This window comes from Orbicella faveolata, unplaced genomic scaffold (assembly GCF_042242905.1).
Source record: "Orbicella faveolata isolate gen_17 unplaced genomic scaffold, um_ofav_v1 contig_1, whole genome shotgun sequence".
In the NCBI taxonomy this organism is placed as follows: domain Eukaryota; kingdom Metazoa; phylum Cnidaria; class Anthozoa; order Scleractinia; family Merulinidae; genus Orbicella; species Orbicella faveolata.
Window position 1 is genome coordinate 20,482,501 of NW_028301536.1, and position 14,943 is coordinate 20,497,443.

The window sequence follows — 14,943 nt, forward strand, 5'->3', positions numbered from 1 at the left end:
GTGAGCAGGCCATGTGAGTTCGTCTTTCCGATGGATCTTTTTTTGACTTCTTTCCATTCAGTCACCGTACGCCTCGCTATTATGTGCTCTCAGCGTTAGATTTTGGCGAATTTAAACGCTTCGACGGCAGCATTTATCGCAATCTGAGGGAATTGTCCTTGTTTATTGACACGACTTGGCTTTGGGATGATAACCGTGGGAACAGCTACATTTTGATTGCATTTGTTGATTAGTTCCAGTCGCGACAGATAGCTCAGTCTTTATCCGGTCGAAATTTTATTGTTTGGAATCGGTGGAAAGTACTCTGAAGGCAAGATCCATAAGACTACTTTATTCATCAGGGGAAATACTCGAATTAGTCGCGAAACGAGCACGCGACTGCAAATGCTAGCTTAGAATAATGTACGTAATTTAAATATTCTATGAAACTTGAGAGACTACAGAAACTGGCAGCGTCACGCAACGTATCAACAAATCGTGACCTCTTCACTAGCATGGACTTTGACACTATGCATATCTGACTGTAAAACCTCGGTTGCTGCTGAAAAAATGTTGATTTTAGCAATAGACAAAGGTTGAAAGTCAGCTAGTGAAATCATTTATTTACGATATATAATTATATATTACAGTGAGAGCGTCGAACGCACTCTCATAATCTCTGATTACTACTAGTTAATACACAACAAATTAGAACCTGTTTTGAACGGATACCTTGTATTAAGCGGACAGTAGTGAGGGTCCCAAGGGTGTCCGCTAAATTCAGGTTTCACAACATTGCACATGGACACTTACGTACCCATTGACTGAACACTTGGCATCATTTTGTGCCGTGCCCAGACACTAGTTTTCGGGCCATGAGTGTGGACATAGCCTTGGGCTTCAATAGAGAGGACTTGGATTACAGTAAAGACACATGTTGGTGCGTCATTCTGAAGGAATTTATTAAATCGAGCTTCAAATATCGAGGTTTTTTCTTTACAGTTAAAGCTTAAACTGACTGATCTTCTCAATCACGTCAAACACAGCATCTTCGTTGTTGTAAGCGTCACAGAGTGTCAACCCGCCCTCGGCGTCGACTTGGATAACTTTCCAGTCCCTGAAGACGCGCACCGCGTTGCGGAATGGCTCTAATGAGAAACTCTCAGCTACAAAAAATAATAGAGACAAATTGTCAGAAAATGATCCCTGTACAATAACACTCGCAGAAAGCGGGAAAGATTATCACTTACGAAACAACGTCACTTCCTTTTGGACCCGTTCTTTTGCGCAGGTGTGAAGAGCAGACAGAAACTCGGTATCTAAACGACACAAACCCGAAATCAGAATGTTACAACATTACAATGTCTCAAAAGGCTAGTCTAAATCTTAAGGAGGAATCTAAGACACTAAAAGTCTTCACTCGAATCAGACTACCAAGGAACTAATCAGTTCAACAATACCTGAAAACCTTTGGTTTCTGAGCCACAGCAAACCGCAGGCTGACACCCAGTACGATTCCACCAGGGGGGCAACCACTGACTTCAAAAATTGCAGTCTCTTCAGTTGTTCTTCGTAAGTCGTAAGCTGGTGGAAATTAAAATAGTAGTAATTAAAAGGGTAATGAGTAAAAAAGATTCCTTTAAGCTACAGAAGTTCAGTGTTTTCTTTTTTTTTTTTTTTGCCTTAGAAAAAGAGCAGTCCCCTACAACGAAGTTAAGGGATCATCCTCGAGGAAGCTCGGGAATTCTGGCCAAGTTCTATCACTCACCTTGTACTCGATTTCCGGGGCATCAAGCCCACCCATGTCTTCGTCTTCATCGTCCCAACCCCACTGACTGCCTCGAGCACCGACAGTGCTGGTCTGTGGAGGGAATGCAAGTGAAGTATATGACCGGAAAAGAGAGGAATTTAAGCCGGAGTTATCATAACGAATCAATGCCTGCCACGAAGAGCTTTTAAGTGAATATGAATCTTTGAAACATGCGTACACTAGGTTTAGTGACCTCGCATAAGGTTTTCCCTTTTTTGTTTCTTAAAAAAAGAAAGGAAACAGCAGACTAGGTTAGTGACCTTCTCGCATAAATTCGTCTTCATTGCCGCCATTAGAACTTTCTGCAGTATTACAAACTTCTTGGTATTCGACGATCGACGCAAGAAGTTCATTATACGTTTCTCCAGGTGCACATAAACTTAAAGATAGTGGACGTAAAGAGTTTGAGAGTTATTACTAGTATGGAAGCGAAGATACAGCACACCGATGTATTTTGTATCAACTGCTCTAACTACTTACCTCGGTCGCCATAATCTTTAAAGTCTCACTCGCTGTGAATTTTTCCAGTCTTTCTGACAAAGCAGATTCCAATGACACACATGGCTGAAACGAAAACCACGATGACAGAGCATGTGAAAAAGAAACGGCGCTAATTTTTTTAGTTTATACAACTGTGACCTGTACAAGAAAATGCATCCCTGAAGGGGTAGCAGAATCAGTCGTTAAGGTCATCGCTCGTAGACAGCTGCGAAATACCCAGAACTGCGACACTACCAATTACTTGTTGGCTGGAAGTTGAGGTTTGGAGGTTGGAGGTTGGAGCTGAAGGTCGAGGGATGGGGGCGTAGGGCATTGATGTGAGGTTTGGGACACGAGAAGAGAGAGAAAGAGAGGGAGGAAAGTAGGAGGACGAGGAGGAGGAGGAGGGGGGAGGGGGGGGGGGGGGAGAAGTGGGTTAACTACAGCTGTCAGCTTCCACGACGTATACAAGAAACAAATACAATACCTTACCCGAACAAATATGAACTCTCGCTGAAGAATCTCGCACAAATGTTTTGCTTTCTCGAGTATCTAAAGACAAGAAGTACAATAATGATACAACAGTAAAAAGCAAGCAGTTACTAGGCGGGTCAAATACTCCACACAGCTGTTGCAATACTAGGAAAATGAGCTCACGCTTTGCATCACGAGCACCCACCCTGGATCTCTTTTAGCTGGAAGTTTAACAAGAAGAAGGAGATTTCTCTATATTGGAGGCCACTGATCACATTACATCACATCAGTTTAAAACCCACTTGGAGAAGGGGTAAGTTAACATGTCATATAAAAACGATTGGGATGTTCTGATAAACTAACGAGCACGTACCGACGATTGTGAGACTATCTTCTGTCCTTCAATGTCATCTGTATCGTACGATTCACTGTCTTCTGCGGCGGCGATAATTCCGCAAGCTAAACGAAAAAGGCATTTTGTGATAGTTTTAAATCCCTGGAACCGCGTTGATGACACAACAAGCGAATTAACAGATTTAATTTCAAGATCTAAAAACAAAAAACTGCCCTACCTAGAACCGCATCAAGCGCAAAAACCGAAACAATCTGCAACAAAACAGTAAATTGTTGTTAATCACTACACGATCACGATCACAATCACGATCGCGTAACGATCACTTCACGATCACGTAACGGTCTAAACTAATGTCCACCTGCTCTTGATTCCATGCACACTTTTTCCGGTTACATAACTGTACATGCCCCGAGACAAAACGAAATTTTCTTTACCTGGTTACTGTAGAATACCAGGTTAAGGACGTGCGGCAAAACAAGCTTGGGTTGAACATGAACCTGGACAGCATTCTCGGAATCTTTCTGTGATTCAGTTACTGCGACGTCATCTTCTAGCAGTCGTAAGGCATGACGAATAACGGCAGCGGTCTTCCCAGTGAAACCAACATCTCTTCAAAATAAAAAAAGCCTCGAATTTTAGTCGCGTTTCATCTTTTAGTCGACCTTTGGAACAACTTCGTTTAAATATAGCTTTAAAATTATATGTGAACAACAGTTCTAAGACTGTCTATAAATAAGATACTTAACTTAGTGCTTAACAAAAAGGGCTCTTTCACGCTAGAAATACCAGCTTGTACTCAAGATATGATAAGACAAGGAAGAGAAGCGTTTCATTTTGCGTGAGTTTAAATGAAGACAACTCAGAGACAATGTACTGTCGCTACCAACAAATGCAATTGTCTACCTTCCATGAGAAGTGATTTCTCCTTGCAGCCATTCGAAGGATGTACACAGGTCTTCAAATGTTGTACCCTAAAGAAAAGAAATAGTCAGTAATTTAATACACCAATATGTCTCACTAGAAGGAATCCCCATTTTCAACACGCCATGGCTGCAAACAACAACAACAACAAAAATGCATGTGCTTACCTTTCTGTGACTGTTTAACAGAAGGAAGGCAACCATGTTGGTGCTCATCACTGCACAACAGTTTACAGCGTCTGTAATAAAAAAAAGTTACTGTAGCTTGTTTACTGTCCTCAGTTTAAAACAATGACGCCATATTTACTCTACCGTACTTTTTGACAAAACTTTTTCCACAAGTTCCTTTTAAAATTCGTTTAGATCGTATAATTTTCTTTGAAATTTGTACATTGTTGCGTCTTCAACGCCAGCTAAGCCGAACGTAGTTCTCACTTTTTCAAACTGCTTTTGTAATAGATGTTCGATAATTTGGGTGGCTCAAAATTCACTATTATTACTTCGAGCTTCCGTATTACAGGCGCAGTGGCCAAACGATCAAGAGATCCAGAGATATGGAGTTTTATGGCTTGAGGAGCGTTATTAGGGTCGTCACGCATAGCTTCTCCAGTGAGGAGAAACGTTGCGTGACGACCGTAATAACGGCTGTGAAGGATAATAGAGGAGCACAGCAGTCTTTCCTCTTAGGCAACACAGTCTCACAGTGCCTCTCTCCACCAGACGTTTTGATCTTAGATACTATGAGGGCAGCAATAGCAGTGCTCTTACTTGCTTTATGTCATCAAGAAAACGGAAGATAAGCAGTATTGTACTATAAAAGCAGTCCACAGAAAAAGTAAAACCTACCATAAATGACATGATACCCAAGAGCCTTTGTGAGGGTAAAGCATTTGTCATCGCCTACGTCTTCCAATGAGACATCAGAGTTGTTTCGTAGAAGAGAGGACCTGGGCGTGGAGGTAACAGTTGCCTTGGAAACTAAGTTGTCGGCAAAATCCTTCATGGGATGTGATAGGTCCATGGCTCGCGAGAACTCCTGTTGTTTGGTGCAATAAGAAATGATTAGTACTTTTACTCACATGTGTAATAAACACTGAACTTCTCCTTGCAATAAGAAGTAATACGTGGAAAGACTTCAAGTAGTCTTAACAGTGAGAGAGGAGGAAAGTGAATGGGAAAAAAGTCTTGCTTCTCCCTCAATTCAGAACTTTGTACAAGGGTAGGGAGGACTCAATAACGGAAGCAGGAAAAGAGAATGAGCAACCTGAAAAGAGAACTGTTAATAAAAGATCAGCTAATAACAATGACCAACCTGGAGAGAAAATGGCTGCCCAAAATCAAGCCTCACATTGCCATATCTGGTTCTAAGGACACGCCAAATACTCTTCATTGTGTTCCAGAATGACTCAGGTCTCTTCTGTTCACCCTGAGCCAAGCAAGAAGACAAACAAACGTTGTAAATAAAGCTTCCTCGATTTTAACATAGAATACAACCGTATCACAAAGTAGATATTTTTCATTAAATTTTGTTAACAAATCTCACCAAAAGTTCCCTGGTGTAACCTGAATCAACAACCTGGAGAGAAACAGAAAGTACCGTGGTATTATTTCACACCAGTAACAGGTAAGACAATGCATGTTGTTTGTGCAGACCTACCTTCTCATAAGAGATGTTAACTGGCACAATATTCACATCTGGTACTGTACCTGGAAACAAAAAAACCTATCTGAGCAAAGGAATTCACACATGACCAAGACCCTATATGTGCACGTGTAGTCACTGCTTAGATCAGAAATCATAATTGTACACTGCAGGGATAGACGTTCTTGGCTTGAATCAACATGTACAGCCACTTGGTTAGTTTCTCTGTAAATCTTCTAACCACATCTGCCACATTGACATCAGGAGTGTAATAGAGAGACACAAATGACTTTGTAAGGATTGACTGACAATCACCAGACTAGCAATACGTTACTGCATTTATTATTTTTTTTAGCTTTTACAGTGTCTCCATAGGGTAATCATTTATAATGCTGCGCATGCAAGTCAGGGGCACCCAACGGATCGTTTCGGTAAATTATCTGTTCGGAAGGCCTTTAATCCCCTCTGATTTTCTTGAGAGAATTGGCACCTCGAACTTTTGTGATATGAGAAATTTAATGTCTGTTGTTTTCGGACTGTTGAAAATGTCGTTTTGAGTACCGAAAAAAGGTCAGCTATCATTTTCGGAAAGGCCTAAGGTTTTCGGGAAATGGACAAAAAAGCCCTAATAAATTCGAGAATACTCAAGTTCCCCTAGAATATCCGAACAGATAAAATTTTTTTAGTGCAACCTAAAATTAACCTACAGAGCTTTAAAAGTACTCCAGATAGCCTAAAACAGCATCTAACAGCATTAGAGAGAAAGCGGTCGTTGGGTGCCCCTGGCAAGTGTTATGTTTTGAATGCTGTTTTTGCATTCACTTTCACACCTAGTCCTCTCAAACTTGTTACATATAATAAGCAATGATTAAATAGTATTTTGCTATCATCTCTGTTAAAATGTTGGGATTTAGTCTTGAATTATAAATGCCCAAACAAATGCGTTTTTTATTGTTTTTATGGCTTTATTTGTGATTTTCATGAATTTCATTCCGTGAAATCTTCCAAAATTTTTACATCAAATCACTTCCAGTGGGATATGAATTTTAAACATGAAAAAAGTAGGGTTTGTAAAGGCAGTTTTTTCGATATTTTCAAATTTATGTCTTTTACCGCTGCAAAAAGTCTGGTCTTATAGATTTCCCTGAAAAATGAGCTCCGACTAAAATAAAATATTTACTACCAATCTGCCAAATTTAATGGAATTTCACCAAAGGAAACGCAAGAAAATTCACTGTCAGTTTTGCTTTTTGTGCTCATGTTGACGTAATAAAATATCGAAAAACACTGACGTTTTCCTTTGAGTGCGCCAGATTACTGTACTTCCTCAGCACTCGTGTGATCATAAAACTATAGTGAGCCACCTTAATTACAAATATTTTGTTTCAGAGAATACACCAATCATGGTAAAAAAATGTTTCAAATTCTTGTATTTACTACCAGACTAATTATTAACTCCTTATCAGTCACTTAGCCAACTGATGAAATGTTGAGCCCTAGGCCACGTAATTAATTGCTCTAAGTAGCCATCAAAGTGACAGAATGAAATTCCTGTTGATATGTTTCTTTTGCCAACACTACATGGACTTAAATTGTAGAATACCATTCACACTCAAGTGCTTAAAACATTTACCTTCAGTAACTGAATTTACAACCAGAGAAAGTAGACCAGATTTGGGAACCATGGCTTTTCCAGTTCTTGATCGACTTCCCTCTGTATAAAATGAAAAGGAACAATAAACATACTATTGCACAAAGGAAAAGAAAGCTATGAATAAATGAAGGAAACCAGGAAGGAAGTTTAAAGGAAGAAATGGAAGGAAGAGAAGGATGGAGCCACGGATGGATAAATGAATCAAGGATGGAACAAGCAAATGGAGGGCTAGGTAAAATCTTGAAAAAATCGAGAATCAGGTGGACACTGCAGCAGGAAGACCAAAAATAATTTATTAAAGGGTTATGTTAAATTCTTTTTTTAAATTACAACACTGCACTTTGTGAGGCAATACAAATAGAAAAGAAAGTGTGCGTTTAACATACCTATATAAAACTCAAGGTATTGCCCATTCTGCAGAAGCTGTTCAACATACTGAAAAAGATGGAGAAAAAGGTCAGGATTGAAATTAAAAGAAGAAGGTTTTGATATTGGTCAATATTAAATGACATGGTTAGAACAAGAATCCTATTAACCTCCTGTAAAATGCACTTGTACAAATCATCTTTTCCACTGGAATGATCCAACTTTCGCTTAATGAAAAATCCACCAAGGTGTCTTAGAATCCAGCTGAAAAATGGAATCCTCAAGTTGTCTGCAATGACATAAGCTTGATGATTTTAGAGGTTTCACAAATGCCATTGATAATGTCTCTTTCTTAAGTAGAGAAAGCAGGGAGAGAATGAGGGTCAGGGAAGTTGGGAGGGAGGGAGGGAGGGAGGGAGGGAGGGAGGAAGGAAGAACAGAAGAGGGAGAGGTGAAGGAAAGAGGAACCCCATAATAATAGCCATTATAAACTTGTCTCTAGAGGTCACAGCACATTCAAAGTTTCACAGTGATCACAGTTTTCATACACACATCAATGACACTTAACAACATGCTAGCATTACATTTGTCCTTTAAATGCAAAACAGCTTGTTCTTGTATTTCAAAGAATATTATTTATTTAAAATGTTATTATCACCTCCTGCTGCTACATGTGGAACCTGAAAATTAAGAAAATGCAAGAATTCTCACTCATAATTGATTGAAATCTGAGATCACACATTACAGTGAGTATTCATATGTTAAACCTGAAACATTGTGAACCCTAGATCTTACATTATATAGCAGTGCTTGTAAATATCTGCCGAGGAACATGAGGGATGTGGATAGCTGATTGAGGCACTTCAAAACTGTGCAAAGTTAGCACACCTTTGAAGAGATTATAGTTGATCATTTGAAAGAAAACTCTAATTGAGATGAGGATCTGCCATTGAAACTTGATTACTAACCATACATTCTGACAAAAGAAAGAACATGGCATTGAAGATCAGCTGACATCCCTACCTTAATATCACAAGTAACAAGCACAAAGGTGAGTAGGAGATAGTCCATGTGGCTTTTGTGAAGTGGTAAGAACACAAGAGGTTTTTCATCCTGCAGAGGAATTGAAAAAGAAAGTTAAATGTTCTTAAATTTAGATTAATATTTTCTCAGCAGTTCTTACAGTCACCGACAATGAAAAAGCTGTTCCAACTCAGTTCTTCAAAACATAATTATCCTTAAGCAATGGCATGTGTACAATGAGATGGAGGACTTGACCAAGCAATAAAATAAATTCCCTTAATTAAATGGCCTATGCGAGAGATAATTATGTGTCACAGGACTGGGTGTGGTTTTTGTTTTTTACATATACAGGGTATGGGTAAGTCTGGCCTAAACAGGGTATGGTTGCAGGACTATCCATCCTGAAATATAATACTCAGCAAACTGGGATGGGAGATGTTTGCTGATATTTAGCCAGTCATCAGTCACCATCTGCTAATAATCTTTAGTACAAGAAATTAATAATTATTGCATTGCTGCAGTATCTAATTCCAACCAGTTCTTTGTCCTTGGCAGGGTCAGGGTTTCAAACTCCCAACAGAAACCTTACAGGGTTTTCATTAAGAATTGAAGTGGCAGGAGAGTGGTGTTAAGTAGCAGGAGAATGAATCTGAAAGAGCAAAGCTCTTTCTTGGAACTCTAATCTGGGTCAAATTATACCTTCCTGGGAAGTAACAAATTGTTGTGGGGCAATCTGACAACATTTTGGTAGTGTCATTCAAAGGGAGTAGCCTTAGTCACTTCATGCTGTCAAAAAAAAAAAAATCATTTTCTTATGTTAAAACCCAGTTCACCTTGGTTGTTTAACTATGACAGGCGACTGACCTGAGAAGCTTCCCTCAATATGTCAATTTGTCCTTTGTGAATCTGTACACTGGACAACAATCTTCCAAACACTTTGAACAGAAACCATGCTGTAAATCTGGATCAACATACATGTATGAAATAAGTATTACTAGTTATATGTTTACAACAGTTGCCATTGTCGTCCAATAGTGAAAGCAGTGTGCACACAACCTTGGACTCAAATATTCCACTAAACACTACACTCCTTTCTTGTCCAAAGAACAGGAAGAAAAGATACCCAGGAACAAGGCCGACATCAACCAACAAACAAAAATGAAATTTAAAATACTACTACTTCAGCCATGTGAAAAGTGATTAAAGATCAGTTTTACATGATCTGACATGCGACGTTTACTACAAATGTCACTAAATTGTAAGTCATGGACAAAATGATAAAATAATTAATGTTACCTGACAAACTTCCTGTACACTACTGCAGCCATCCCATTAAGGATATTCACTGCTTCTTTCTCAAGTGCATCAATCTTCTTTCGTCTTTCCTTCTCAGCAGTTTTCATGTCCTGAGCTGTAAACAGATAACAATTTCAACCTTAATAATATATTAACCAATTTCCCTAGCTGTCTACTCCCTGTCTCAGGGCCTAGAGGACAACATATGTTTATGTGTTGTCTAAATAAACTGCTAGACACTCCGGATTTTACAGTTTGTAGTACAGGAATCTCAAAACTGTTTTCAGGTTATAGCCTAGAAAATTGTAAAATAAATCATATAATTATTGATATTTTATGCAGTTAATTTTGCAAACTTATTTACCAGATGAAGCTGGTTCTTGTAAAGCTGGAGTCAGACTACAGGTCTTCACTCTAAATAGGAATAAGAAAAAAAAAGCAAAGCAAGAAAGTTCAATGAAAGAATACACATGTATGTCACACAGGAAGACTTGCGTTTGCAAGAACTTAATTCATCCATAGAAGAAATGAAGGTCTGGAATGATAGAGCAATGGAATGATAGCATTGTAAGAAATGCAGTTTAAATGAAAATGTGACCTAAAATACATAAGTAAGTTTTGCTCCTTAACAGAGAAAATTCACCCTTTGAACTCCTGGTACAGATGAAAGACCATTCTCGAATACATCTGCCACCAAGGCCGCAATACTACACCTCAGGGGTTATGGTTAGTTTCTCAAGTTGTGTGTAAGTAACATACCGTGCTGACTCTTGGACGTTTTTCTTAATGCTAGGATACTGATGGCTGATGTCACGCTCCCACATGAAGACTATGTGACAAAAACTCCTTTTCAATAAATTCTGCCTGTAGTAGTTAATAAAATTAAAACCGCATTTAATGATAACTTTATACAAATTTTGAACTTTTACTTTTACTGTAATGATATTAGAAACCCTTAATTCTGAGGTTTTGACCAGACTCACCCTTGCAACCTTACTTCTGACAGTCATATACAACAAACAGAAACTTTAAGGTGATGTCACTACATGTATAATCATAACTATAATAATTGCTGTTAACTATCAGAAGAGAATAACAGAACACGATATTATGTACAGGAATACAGCGGAACCCGTGTTATTCCGGTCACCGACGGGCCACAAAAATCTGGCTGTTCAATGGGGTGGCCATATTAAAGGGGTTCTTTAAATAAGCAAATGACTGACTGCGCTCTTGTTCAGGCCAGAATAACGTGGCTGTTTTAACAAGGTGGCCATATGAATGGGATGACCATAAGGCGGGGTTCCACTGCAGTACACATCTCTAAGGCACTTAGCAATTCTGAAGGGGAATTCAATGTTTAGTAAGAAACTTACTTTCTGGAACGATCCATGCTTAGAACATTGTGCATTCCCCATGAAGGCATCATTTCCTCATACAGTTTCTAACAAGAAGATCATGATATTAAGACAGTAGTTTAATTTACATGTATGTAATAACTAACATGAATTACTAGCAACACTTGAAGTACCTTGCTCTCTCTGCAACATCTGTTACAAGCTTCTCCCATAAATGGCCGCCTTCTTTTATAAATTGAAGGAACTACTGCAGCAGGTACATGAAATCTAATCTCTGTTAATGGCTGGAAGCTGTAATCCTCTTGCTGAGTGGGTAATTGAACGAGAAGAACAAATTAATTTGGTGTAAAAGAGGTAACCAGTTAATGGTACATTTAAACCCACCTAACAGATAGCTATTTTCTGTGGTGCGAAATAAATTAAATGATACACCTTAAGTTGCGTCTGGTTCAAAATATTTCAATTAAAGGCCATTTAAAATACCTAAATGTCACATTTCCGTACCCTTTCATATACCTAAAGTTGTGAAATCCCTTCCCTCTTATATACCTAAAACCTCCACATAATTATAGGCCATTATATGGAGTACCGCCCCCCCCCCCCCACCCCTCTCCTGGGTGGGACCCTTACCAGATATACCTTCAGACCTGTCACGTTATGTTGCACTATTTTCTTGAACTGACTTCAGACAGGATTTTATCACATTAATCGCATCTTCCTAATCAATTTAAAATCCAAATACTGAGATAGAAATAAATGGCAATTAATAATAATCAAGCTTAGAAATCAATGGTCAATAAAATGAATGATCACAGAAACATACCCCACTGATTGTTCATTGATTTCCAATGTCAATGAACTGTAATATCGATTAATATTGCTTGCTATCGATTGTCACTCAGATTTATCAATCAAGCTCATCTTCGTATATTTCAAAACCTACCTTAGGTTTACGTTTCCTTACTCTGTATTTTGATGGCTGTCGGATTGGTGCTTGTAAGTTATCCCGTTGCCATGCTGTTTGCTGTGTGTCATTTGAAGCACCAACTCTATAGTTACCACTACTAGTAGGACCAGAACTACGAGCTTCCCACTTTTTATAAACTGCATCCATTTTGTCCATGTCAAGTTGCTCGGATTCAGCCATGTAATAAGTTATCTTCTTGCTTTCATAAAGTACGTCCTAAAATTAGCCGGCAAGCATTGATTCAGGATAAACTCAATTGAAGACAGCGTTGTCCTCAAACAGCCGAATACTGCCTTCTTCCAGATATACAATATTTGTTGTCTTTTGACCTAAAAAAAAAAGACAAAAACTTCACTACACGTGAGAATTTACCAAAACACAACAATGGCCGTCATTGTCGTGTGACATTTGGAACTGGGAACGAAATTACTGATGTAGGTACCAGTCTTCCGACACTTAAGACGTGCGACACGTGCAGTAAGTGTAAACATTGTAAAGACTCGGCGTTCAGACAAACACATATTATGTGATTCTTTCAATATACAGAACGGCAAAAATTACGCCATGTTCTCAATATGTGAATACTACTTTCATATGCGAAATAACATTAACATATATAGACGCTCTTTCTCGCCGATGTTCAGCGGCGAGGTAATTCTGTCTGTATAATAAAGGAACCAAAATCTCGCCGATGTTCAGCGGCGAGGTAGTTCTGTCTGTATAATAAAGGAACCAAAATCTCGCCGATGTTCAGCGGCGAGGTAGTTCTGTCTGTATAATAAAGGAACCAAAATCTCGCCGATGTTCAGCGGCGAGGTAGTTCTGTCTGTATAATAAAGGAACCAAAATCTCGCCGATGTTCAGCGGCGAGGTAGTTCTGTCTGTATAAAAAAGGAACCAAAATCTCGCCGATGTTCGGCGGCGAGGTAGTTCTGTCTGTATATTAAAGGAACCAAAATCTCGCCGATGTTCGGCGGCGAGGTTATTCTGTCTGTATAATAAAGGAACCAAAATCTCGCCGATGTTCAGCGGCGAGGTAGTTCTGTCTGTATAATAAAGCAGGGGCACCCAACGACCGTTTTCTCTCTAATGCTGTTAGATGCTGTTTTAGGCTATCTGGAGTACTTTTAAAGCTCTGAGGTTAATTTTAGGTTGCACTAAAAAAATTTTATCTGTTCGGATATTCTAGGGGAACTTGAGTATTCTCGAATTTATTAGGGCTTTTTTGTCCATTTCCCGAAAACCTTAGGTCTTATCGCCTTTCCGAAAATGATAGCTGACCTTTTTTCGGTACTCAAAACGACATTTTCAACAGTCCGAAAACAACAGACATTAAATTTCTCATATCACGAAAGTTCGAGGTGCCAATTCTCTCAAGAAAATCAGAGGGGATTAAAGGCCTTCCGAACAGATAATTTACCGAAACGATCCGTTGGGTGCCCCTGATAAAGGAACCAAAATCTCGCCGATGTTCAGCGGCGAGGTAGTTCTGTCTGTATAATAAAGGAACCAAAATCTCGCCGATGTTCAGCGGCGAGGTAGTTCTGTCTGTATAATAAAGGAACCAAAATCTCGCCAATTTTCCCTTTCCTTCTTCTTTCCCACCCCTTATCCTTCGTGGGAGATGTAAAATTGCATGGCGACCCAAGCGGCGATTCTGGACGAGAAATACGTACCATTTTATACTCTTACTGACGCAGGAAACAAGGCACAAAAACTCACAAGTATGCATATAGCCTGAATTTCAAGTCTCTTCTCGACTAGCGCACTCCCCAAAGAATGTCACCTTTTCGGGAGCGTGCGAAAAGAGAACACGATGTAGGAGATATGGAGAGTTAGACCTCAGGTTCTCCATAATACACTATACTCAGAATTTACAGAATCCAAAATCACCAGAGAAAGGACTTCAATGTCTTTTCTTTCCGAGATTTAAAGCACGCGTTGGGCTAGCAGTAAGCTAACAATCTCAATCTCATCTCACCTTTATTTAAATACAAAAACGTTTCAGGGTAATGTAGAGAGCTCCCTCTTCGCACCTGATGTCCAAACCTGGCTTGTGAAGTGACTGATTTGTGTCTTGTTTTGTGCGCCAAGGATTTTTGAAATTCTCAGATCAATTTAACTGGTGGCCCCGGTGTATATGCCAGAATCAGTGCGATGCTGGTTTTAATACCGTCTGCTGTATAAGCCAAATTGCGGGCCAAAACGCCCCTCCAATAAAGATTAATTTGTGATTCAGCTCGACTTCAGCAAATAATAAATCAAGGTGTGAGCTGCGACAAGTAAAGCGGAAAGGGCAGTTTCTCGTGAAATTGCAACTGGGAAATGGCTTTGTGTCCAATAATCAGATAAGTTTTGCTGAATAATGACCCACACATTGAGCTGTAAAGATCCTTCCTGGCGAGCATGGTTTCAGCAGCTTCTCTATCACACTACTAACCTAACTGCATCATAAGCCAGTCCTGGATAATCAGTCCAAGTTGCCATATAAATTTCGGGACAATTGTCAGTTAAGATTTAGTTTACCCGCGAGTTTTAACACTTGAAAGTTTACAAAGGCCGCCGTCTTTCAAGTATTTACCCGTAAGTGTTTCTTTCACAATAACATTGTAACCACTG

General features: G+C 39.3%; 1 protein-coding gene and 1 long non-coding RNA gene across 2 annotated transcripts in view; one reads left to right on the forward strand and one right to left on the reverse strand.

The window, feature by feature from the left end:
* LOC149118357 (uncharacterized) overlaps nucleotides 1-1,878 on the forward strand; it is a 3,078-nt gene extending 1,200 nt beyond the window's left edge. Inside the window, exon 3 of the long non-coding RNA XR_016208807.1 lies at nucleotides 1-1,878. This exon is cut by the window's left edge and continues 165 nt beyond it. This is a non-coding gene — a long non-coding RNA (uncharacterized LOC149118357).
* Nucleotides 921-12,719, reverse strand: LOC110048636 (glycerol-3-phosphate acyltransferase 1, mitochondrial-like). Its single transcript, XM_020754411.2, has 27 exons — nucleotides 12,301-12,719; nucleotides 11,531-11,662; nucleotides 11,376-11,443; nucleotides 10,759-10,863; nucleotides 10,364-10,413; nucleotides 10,000-10,114; nucleotides 9,568-9,664; nucleotides 8,704-8,793; nucleotides 8,339-8,360; nucleotides 7,851-7,969; nucleotides 7,701-7,749; nucleotides 7,294-7,374; nucleotides 5,676-5,725; nucleotides 5,562-5,594; nucleotides 5,331-5,444; nucleotides 4,865-5,054; nucleotides 4,187-4,257; nucleotides 4,002-4,069; nucleotides 3,533-3,707; nucleotides 3,316-3,349; nucleotides 3,117-3,202; nucleotides 2,762-2,821; nucleotides 2,270-2,353; nucleotides 1,748-1,840; nucleotides 1,440-1,563; nucleotides 1,230-1,298; nucleotides 921-1,145 (listed from the first exon to the last, which is right to left on the reverse strand). Exons 1-27 carry the CDS (start codon nucleotides 12,502-12,504, stop codon nucleotides 982-984), a joined length of 2,547 nt encoding a protein of 848 aa, XP_020610070.2. The 5' UTR covers nucleotides 12,505-12,719; the 3' UTR covers nucleotides 921-981.
* Between the last annotated feature and the right edge of the window lie 2,224 nt (nucleotides 12,720-14,943).

What these genes read in the sequence shown, in the direction of transcription:
- LOC110048636 (XM_020754411.2), bottom strand. Translation starts at nt 12,504, where the DNA reads ATGGCTGAATCCGAGCAACTTGACATGGACAAAATGGATGCAGTTTAT. An exon ending in TAAGGAAACGTAAACCTAAG is followed by an intron (nt 11,663 to 12,300) that starts GTAGGTTTTGAA and finishes TTACCCACTCAG; the next exon opens with CAAGAGGATTACAGCTTCCA. An exon ending in TCCACATGTAGCAGCAGGAG is followed by an intron (nt 7,970 to 8,338) that starts GTGATAATAACA and finishes ATGTCATTGCAG; the next exon opens with ACAACTTGAGGATTCCATTT.